Raw genomic sequence first — 9,397 nt, 5'->3', positions numbered from 1 at the left:
GTGAAAGGCTCTTTTGCTCGTCCAGAAGAAGGATATGTTTTTATCCATACTGATGAGGTCACAGCGTGTTGTGCTTGCCTCCCACTGAGTCCTGTGTTGTTGTTCTTCAGAGATCGCCAAGAACAGCAGCTCTGTCTGGAACCACAGATCAGAAGAGACGGCGTCCTCTGTCTGAGCTGTATGTTTTTTCATTCTATTGATGACAACGTCAGGTTGTCCGTCCAACACTTCACATTGTTGATGGAGATATTCATGTTCCTCAGAGGATAAACTCTGATGCTGTGTGGATAAACAACTACCACATTGATTGCCATTGAATTGGAACAGATAGTCATGGTCTCCAGAGGACTAACTTTTCCAGTGTTCCTCATTTTGCTCTAGTTCCAGCAGTAAGTCATTTCTGTAATTGATCAGATGAAAAATCCTAACATCTTTTTTGTGGATTGTCCAAAAATTTGGTTCATTTATTCATGGTACCCAGAGGATGAATCCTAATGACCTTGGATTAAGATTTTATTTTTTTAAATATTTTTTTTGGGGGGACTGGGGAGGGAGCTTTTTCTGCTTTTATTAGAGCGGCAGGAGAGTGGATAGAATCAGGGAGAGAGAGGGAAATGACATGCAAAAAAGAAGCAAAAAAGAAGCAAAAGGTCACCTGCTTTAAGGACGTAGGCTCTTTGTACATGTGGTGCACAGACTAACCACAGTGACCCTTGGCTTAAGCTCTTGTGTTGGAAAAGGTTTTCAGTAAGGGACTTCAGTATGAATGTTTGTATCCCCCCACAGGATTTATTGTTTTAACTTTGGAAATCCCTTAACTTTTCATAGCTCAGAGTGCAAAATTATTTATATATTTCTTCAAAAATCAAATGAAAAAAGGAAAAACAAGTGTTTGTGGCAGTCACAGGCCCTAAATAAGTCTGCTCATTATTTTATTTGGATTAAACTAAACGACTCAATGGTCGCCCTGACTGTCGATGTACCTTACTGCACACATATAGAGACCTGGAGAAGATTCTTCCTCGAGTTAAAGCTATCAGCTAGTTGTACAAGAGTGGCAGATAAACATCGTTTTATAGTTTTAACATGACATTAGCATTCAATAAAGTAAGTCCGAACAGACCTGTGTGTTTGATGGAGCAGCTTTTGCATTTTTTCAACCAAATACTTTTGAAATTTTAGTTTACTCTTGTTGGTTTTTTCCATAATTGCCTACCTCAGCTTAAATTCACCATTTTTAGCACACACTATTTTTCAAGGATCTTGTTTTCTTACATTTGCATTTACATCTAAGGCGTCTAAGTTGAGCATGTTTAATGCTAATGGACGCTAATATTCTGCCCCTTATCCACCTTTCATCATCAGGGCCACTGTTTCCCTCACAAATGGGTGTGGTGCGGTGGTCTTTGTTGAGTGGTTAAAATGGAAAATACATGAAGAAATGAAGCAGCAGCAACTTTCCACTGTTGCTTGGGACAAACTTGTATACCTATCATTCATGTTGTAGCAAAGAGAATGCATGTTCCTTGCTCTGGTGATTTTCTAGACTTTTCTTGCAGTCAAGCAATCCCATTAAAAGCTGAAAACCAACAGTGTTTTGATCCTGCTAACAAGTACCGCCTGTGTAGCCAAAGCCGGATATAGTTTAATTCCTCCGTGCGATAGAGCTCCATTGTTTTCCAACAACTATTAAAAAGACATCAATGAGCCACACCGTTACACTGACAGATACGTTTCTTCATTAAAGTGAACAAAGTACAAGCAGTTTATTTTGAGCTCATCCCAGATTCACAATCCTGCTGCTGAACACTCACAGGAGCGTTAAACGTTTGGCTGAATCCCCCAACGAATACACTTTTAAGTCCTGTTCAAGTATCATTTGCAGGAGCTAACCAAGCCTAGGTCTTTCAGGAAATTGAACAGTCAAAACCAGTCTCTTTTAAAACTCAAATGACTGAATCTGAATGGTGTTTTAAAGATTTAGGTCTCCAGTTGGGAAAAAAAAAAAAAGGGCTCTGGGCTAAAAGCAACAGACACTTGGCTTTGGTCTTTTCATGGGAATAGGGAGATACGTTTCCTGTCTCTGTGTGTCTGGCCATGCTTAGGATACAGATAAAACAGGGCAACGGTTGTGTTCAGGTAAAGCTGGGGAGAAACATTAATCAATAACTATGCGACCACATGTTTATTTTCCTCATCCTTGCCTGCCAATAAAAGTAAGAAAAGCAGATCATCGTTACTGGAGTAGACCCGGGTCAACTGTGCCATTGTAGGCTGTGAACGTTACAAACCGAGAACACAATGAAAAATAATGCCAAGAAGGGATAGACTATAGAGGTTATGTCACGCACCCCATGTACAGAGGCTATAGTCCAAAGCCGTGCAAGCCCTTCCAGAGAGGGGGCGTGGCCAGACACAGCTCATTTACATTTAAAGCTACAGACACAGAAACGGCCTGTTCTGAGCAGGGCTGAAATAGAGGGGATTATAGGTACAGTAGACAAGAAACAGGTGATTTTTGGCAAGAAAGTTCACAGACATGTTTAGGGGATCTCTTAGACTTATTTAAACTGAAAAGGAGTATAATATGTGACATTTAATAAAATGGCTTCAACCTTAAGAACGTGTTCCTTTAAACATGCTTTAGCTTTAGCCAGCTTCTATTACTGATGATTTAAGGTCTTGATGTCTAATGAACAAATCTTGAATCCAGTTAAATAATGAAGACTTTGACAAGACTTGAAAGATTAAGAAAGTAGGCAGTTGGAAATGTTCAATTTTTTCTCACAGTCACCTTGCATATTACATGATAACAATGAGATTAACGGGTGCTTATACTTGAACTTGGTGCAGCAGTATTCTGAATAGAAAGAAAATTAACCAAATCTTTGAGATGAACTGTAAAATCCAACATGTCTGACAAAATTGTGGGGGCGGACTTCAGCCTGACAGCCTTGATCTGCTAATCAAACGCTTCCCCAGATCCGAATAGAAACATGGGGACGTACAGTCGTAGCTTCATTCACTGATTCTAGCCTCTTGAATGTGAATATTGTCTGGATTCTTTACTCCTTCCTTGCAGTTAGAGGAATATTTAGGGGGTATAGAAAAACAAGAAATTCGGAGGATGCAGTTTTGGGCATTTTTCAAAACAATAATCATCATTTTTGATCATTTAATCGACTAAATCGATAGAAAAATATCTAACGTCTTGACATAAATTGCAGCCTTACAAACAGTCCCTGTTTACTAGTTGCATATAAAATGTCGGTGTATTAGTATTACACACCGCTTTTGCATGTGGGCTTTGATTTTTCTACCTTTTCAGCAGGAACAGCAGGGGCTTTGGGCTTCGCTTACACCTACAGGTTAAGTCAGCAACTAACTTTATGAAGAATACGCTGATTTTGAAGCACATCATATGTTTGATCAAAGACAACGCCCCTCCATAATTGAACTATTACTGCCATAGAGGAGGCTTGTCAAGTGTTTACTCTGATTGGCATGGCTAAGAAAATGATCCACATTTCAAGTTTGAAGCCTGCGCGAAATACAGCACATGTAAACGTCCACAAAGCAAAAGGGTGATGGAGGTTCACACACTGTGTGTCACAGAGCACACAGTGTGTGAGGTCAGAGGGTGGATACGGCGTTGCAAATCTGGCACAAATTACACGCCTGCAGCAACCGGCAGTGTGAGGGAATTCCGGATAGGAAGCTGTGAGAAGTCATCAACCAAACTCTTTCAAGAGGATTTGGTTGTAATGCCTCCTCCACTGGAACAAATGGGTGAGCTGCCTGAACAGAAATACAGTTTTAAAGCGGTGGAGGGAGAGTCTGAATGATTTAAGGTAGTTAGACTGCATATGTCCACAGGATCACTTCATAGACGACAGAAGTGAGAAGGCGACAGAGGAAAAGTCTCTTTATTTAATCAACTTAAGCAATTATACACTACAATAGATATTTACCGTCATAGAAAATAAAACACTTCCTCTTCATAGGATCAAAAGCTTTCATAAGAAAGAGTGATCCTCTCTGTGTCATTATATACATAAATGTATTTTTTACTGTATAGATTACAGGGTGACTGCTGGTTATGTGATGCAGACTTGGTAATAACTGTCTCAGATTGATTAAATGACACAACTCAGTCATTGATTTAAAATCAGTTGCACTAAATGTAAGCCTTTCTTCTTAAATCTAGTAATGGTTAAAAATGTTTCTACTTACATGTTGTCTGTAACTAAACATAAACACAGCCACCAGAGGGCCCTCAAGACACCATGAACAACTTTGAGGCCCTGGCAGATCATCTTAACCTTGAACAAAGATAAACCTATTTTATAATCACTCAACTTTGTCTGATATTTTTTCGTCTTGGTAACAGAAATAAAAAGTCACCAGATTAAGTTACTCTCTCTCACACACTGGGTAGTGATTCAGCACTGTCAGTTCTGATGTACTCTGTGCTGTATACTCTTCTAATAAACCTGCAAATTAAAACTTCTGTTCATACTGTTCATGCCTGACAAATATATATTATATATATCGGTACAGGTCTGTTATTTATCTTATGATGACCACTGAACACATTCATATGTACCTCTTAGTGTTTATCCCGTATAATACCTCTAAACATGAAAAATGTTCTGCTTTAAACAATGTATTTATACCTTTATGAAGTAGATAGGACAGACAGTGGACAGAGTATGAAATAGGAGAGAGAGTTGGGAAATGACTTCCAGGAAAGGACTTCAGAAATGTATTTATTTTAATGTCTTTTTTTTTGTATTATATTTTGTATTCTAATGTCATCTTTCTGCTTAAGTATACTAATTGTTATGTCCTGAACGTTCTTAATGTACTGTTTTAAAAAAGGTATAAAGCACTTTGAACTGCTTTATGTATTAATGGTGCGAACTATATGTCAATTATATTAATATTAAACTAGCCTTGACTTGCTTTTTGCACTTTAGGTGAAATGCTTCATTTTAATTTCTCATTACTTTTTTTTTTCTCTACCAAATAACAGTGAAGCGAAATTGAATTCAGTCAATTTTCAGTTTTTTTTTTGATGATGTAATAGGATATAAACTATTCTGATCAGAGAAAATCTAACACATCAAAAAGGCATCACCAAACTTTAAGAGCTGAAGAATTAAGAAGTGAAAAAACTGATTTTAAGTCATGACTTAGCAATACAGCAGTAAATGTGGGGAAGTATTTGAGAACTGACATTTGTAAAAAATGGCTACAAACACTTCCTCTTCTTAGCCCCCCTAAGACCTCTTGATCTGTTTAAATCCTCAAAGATAAAGTGCTCAGACCCACCCATGGAAAAAGCTCCCAGAAAGCAACAGGTGCAATATATGTTTTCATACCGGTGTTGCGTGTCAAAACGCCTTTGAGGATATGGTTACTTCCAGACAGTGAGCGAGCCACAGGAAGTCTTCTCACACGCGACGATTCAAGGGAGTAATTTAGAGTCCTTTAGGGCCGGTCGGTAAAAGCTGCCTCGGGTCTCTCCCTTCATTTCCTCGACGGTCACAAAGGGAGACCATCAAGCAGCTCTGCTCTCGCATTGTGAAGGCGCTGATGTCGGAAAAGCCTCGTCCCTGTGCAATGACCTGCAATGTATAGTTTACTCGTATCAAACCTACAGTTCCTTCCTCCAAGACTGAAGGGAAAAGGAACAGACCGGATTTAATAACAGCTCAGTTTCAAGGTCAGCGTCAACAACAAACAGGAATTCATAGAAGAAGAAAACTATTATTATTGTTGTTTTGCATGTTTAAGGATTTCAAAAGGCAGCTATTTACATTTTTTCTCCTTGTGGGCAAGGGAAGTGTAAGCCCAGATTTTCTAAATGATTTCACCACGATGGCTTTTCAAGAGAAGACAGAATGAACTTTGGTTAGGGAGGGTTTTCTTATAAACTGACCAGGACAGGGTCTCTTATTCGTTCTCTGTCTCTGGCAGATCACAATCTGAAGGGTTATGGTCAACATTTAGTAGTTCATTTTTAAATAGAGGATGGTCCTATAGGAGCAAGTAATTAAATCCAATTCAATTCAAACAACTGTGTTAATCCCTCTTGGTGCAATTTGTTTGGAGCGACTTGTAAACATAACATGAAGGTTGCACAGAACGTGAGCGCCTTCCGGGTTGTGAAGATACCAGCAAAACCAAAACATCTCTTTAATACTATTACAGCACTGGGACTTTTTTCCTTCTATTTATTCATATCCTGGGGATGATGTGGATGCTTTTATCCAAATGTGTGTCTTCGTGGGGAATGGTATTTATTAGTGTGAATTTTATGCAAGTGTACCTTTTTAACTTCAACGCACCTACAAGGAAAAGTGATCCCAATTTTGTTGAATCCTATCATATAATGACAATTGTATGACAATACTTTAAATGGAATTTAATTGAACAACACTTGCCTCTTACAAACCATCTTTTTTAAATGTTGTATACTTAATTAATCCTCTGTGGGAAATGTGTCTTTGTACTCTGTTATTCTCTCAGTTGCTAGGCCCATCTCCACACATGCACAAACAGGAGCTTTAGACGTGCAAAGATGTCGGAGTGAGGGGACTACATATGGGACTGAATCTGACCTGCAATGATCATAAAAAAATCCCCCTGACATCCCCAAGGGTGTCAGGGTCTGACTTGTAACTCAGCGCTGTAATCATCAGGAAATACAACAAGGACACGTCCCATTTTTTAATAAGTGCTTAAAAAACATTTGACAAATCAAAAAAGCTGCAAAAAGCTGTCATCTAAATAAAATCCAAAACTGATATTTACATTAAAAGTCCAAAAGTTGCGATTTTTGTATCTGTTTTTAGATGTTAAAGCGTATATGGTGCTCCTTCTATGGGCCTAACCATCTTGGAATAATGCATCACTTCCAAGTCAGAGTCATGGAAGTGACTCTTCTCCTCTTCTCACCATTCTGCCAACATGTCAGAATGAAGCAATACACCCGGCTGACAAACTGTCAAGACTTTATGTATCACTTGAGAGGCATTGTTATTATTATTACTTAGACCTGTATGTTTCCTACCATCACAAGTGAAAACCTCTGCTGTCACTCAGCTGTTTCCCCGTCATAATTTCAACTGGACAAAAAAATAACTGCCAGTAAATTTGAATTTGTTTATATTAGAAAAACTGATGATAGATATTAAATCCTTTACATGGCAGACATTCTCTTGGTGGACGAGTATAATTTATATAAATAAAACACAGATTTACACAAACAGACTGATATATATCCTTTAAATAACATTACATATGTTCTAAAAAAAACTTTTTTTGTTTGGTTAAAGAGTTGCATTTCCCCCTGCTGGTAAATCGTCACTCTGCAGTCAGCAGCTGAAAGAGAAAGCTCCGTGTGTGTGAATCACCTGAACGAAGTCTCTGAACAAAACAAACTCTAAGCTGCTCCAGCGTCAGCGCAGATCAGGTGTGGAAGCCCCCAGGTAGGTGGTGAGGTCTGAGTTGTTTGATTTGATGAGCTTGGCCGGGATGGTCGACATGTTTAACCTCTGATAGGCAGCGAACCTGTGACAGCCTCCGAAAGAGTAGTAGTAATTTCCCCCCTCTCGACCTTTGATCCAGAGCACATCAATGGGCGGAACAACACTGATGTCTGCCGACTCCTGGAAGGACAGAAAACACGAGGCTCAATACATTCAGCACGTTTAGAGCCGAGAAGAAAACAAAACATGCAAGTACAATATAATGTAAACCTCTATACTCACATAAATATATCAGTGCATGAGCTTTATGTTCTCAAAGCTAACCACTTCAGAGATGGTGTTTTTTTGTTTAGTTTTTCTTTATTGAAAATGAAAGGTGAATTCCCCTCTGCAGCAAAGGTGAAAAGATAAAACACTTATGTTTGCCCTGCCTTTTTTCTTAAATTATTCTTTTTTATTTACAAATCTCAGGTACAGTAAAGACGGTGAAGTCTCACAGTAATCAAATCTGAAGTCTACAACTGTGGGATTCTCCTGTCTTGTTACTATTGTAACGTGAGGGTCCGATGTGTGGTGGATGGATCACTGAAGGATGGAGACGCACTTTACTGTCATCCACATTGTTCTGCTACACAACACAACCAACACTTCCTTGTTACTCATCACATGTCCCCGTCATTAGCCAATCAGAGGTTAGGATGATTAAACTCAAGGCAGACATTATGACACACACAGAAGTAGATTCAATATAATTTGATCACAGTTACTAGATGCTACTGCAAACATTAAAACATGGAAGTATATCAATATTAACTTTGTAAACTCAAATATGTAAATAGTTCACTGTATAAATGTTAACTGATTTTTAACTTAAACTTAAATACATGGATTAACTCAAATATATGAATTTACTTTACTTTTATTATTTTTTTTTTAATTTACTCCCACAAGTAAATCACAACATGTTAAAGCCTATGTAAGTTATTTATAAAGAGATACATTTGACATGAAAACAAATCATCATTTTACTGTCTTAATGCAACGCCATATCCTTAACTTTTACATGTATACATAGGCTACATATTATTATTTTTTTTACCTTTATTGTGTTCATCAGACTCTGGACTTTGAGCTCATCCAGTACAGGAGGAATGGGTCTGATGACGACATCCATCGGGACGTGATGAACCTCTTTGATGTTGTCCGAGTGAATCGACTGACCTGACTGAATGGACTCTGACGACATGTTTCTACAAGATGAAACAAACAATTTCACCCCGGGGTTACCGCCGAGCCAAAGCCGAAACATTTACCTGCTGACTGTAGTAGTAGAGTCTGGTCATCTACTTCCTCGAAACTAGTTTGTTTACGTAGTGCGTAACGTCTGTGTCGTCAACAGAATGTTTTAATTGGTCATCGGCGCTGTCAATCACAGATGTGCCACGCCCCCTCAGAACCGTTGGCTGGTTGGTACTAGGTAGTTAGGCAACAAATAGACCAAAAAGCTTGTTTTTTTCTAACGTTAAAATCCCCAAACGTGTATTTGTTTCGCAAATTATTGGCACAAGCGTTTTAAAACTGTCCTTTGTGGTCATATTATGTTAAAGAATGACAATGCCTGCTGAATTAGATAGCTAGAATAGGTTGAAACACAGGCAAACTGGTGCATTGTCAAGAAGTTGTCAATGCAACATTAATATGTCCTCACTTTTTAAGGTTAATATGGTTTTCTAAGCAACAACCCAGAACTTTCAGAGCAAAGTAACCAGTTATTTTCAGTGGAGTCAACTAATGAAGGTAAGTTCAAAATGTTGTCTTTTTTTTAGCTCTGTTTTTAGGCTCCACCATAGACTGTAAACATATGTAAATTACTATTAAGTAATTACAAGGAAGTATAAGTT

The 9,397-nt window shown here is 38.3% G+C and overlaps 1 protein-coding gene across 1 annotated transcript; it reads right to left on the bottom strand.

Annotated features, from left to right (window-relative positions):
• Positions 1-7,276: 7,276 nt before the first annotated feature.
• On the bottom strand, positions 7,277-8,869 carry srxn1 (sulfiredoxin 1 homolog (S. cerevisiae)). Its single transcript, XM_061057843.1, has 2 exons — positions 8,596-8,869; positions 7,277-7,676 (listed from the first exon to the last, which is right to left on the bottom strand). Exons 1-2 carry the CDS (start codon positions 8,803-8,805, stop codon positions 7,467-7,469), a joined length of 420 nt encoding a protein of 139 aa, XP_060913826.1. The 5' UTR covers positions 8,806-8,869; the 3' UTR covers positions 7,277-7,466.
• Between the last annotated feature and the right edge of the window lie 528 nt (positions 8,870-9,397).

Source organism: Labrus mixtus, chromosome 15, assembly GCF_963584025.1.
Source record: "Labrus mixtus chromosome 15, fLabMix1.1, whole genome shotgun sequence".
Lineage (NCBI taxonomy): Eukaryota > Metazoa > Chordata > Actinopteri > Labriformes > Labridae > Labrus > Labrus mixtus.
Note: the sequence above shows the minus strand (reverse complement) of the source record. Positions and strands in the feature narration are given on the sequence as shown.

Bases quoted from the DNA above. Each gene is read 5' to 3' on its own strand.
- srxn1 (XM_061057843.1), bottom strand. From the start codon at position 8,805: ATGTTTCGGCTTTGGCTCGGCGGTAACCCCGGGGTGAAATTGTTTGTT. The intron at 7,677-8,595 runs GTAAAAAAAATA...CTGTCCTTCCAG, and splicing joins GTCTGATGAACACAATAAAG to GAGTCGGCAGACATCAGTGT.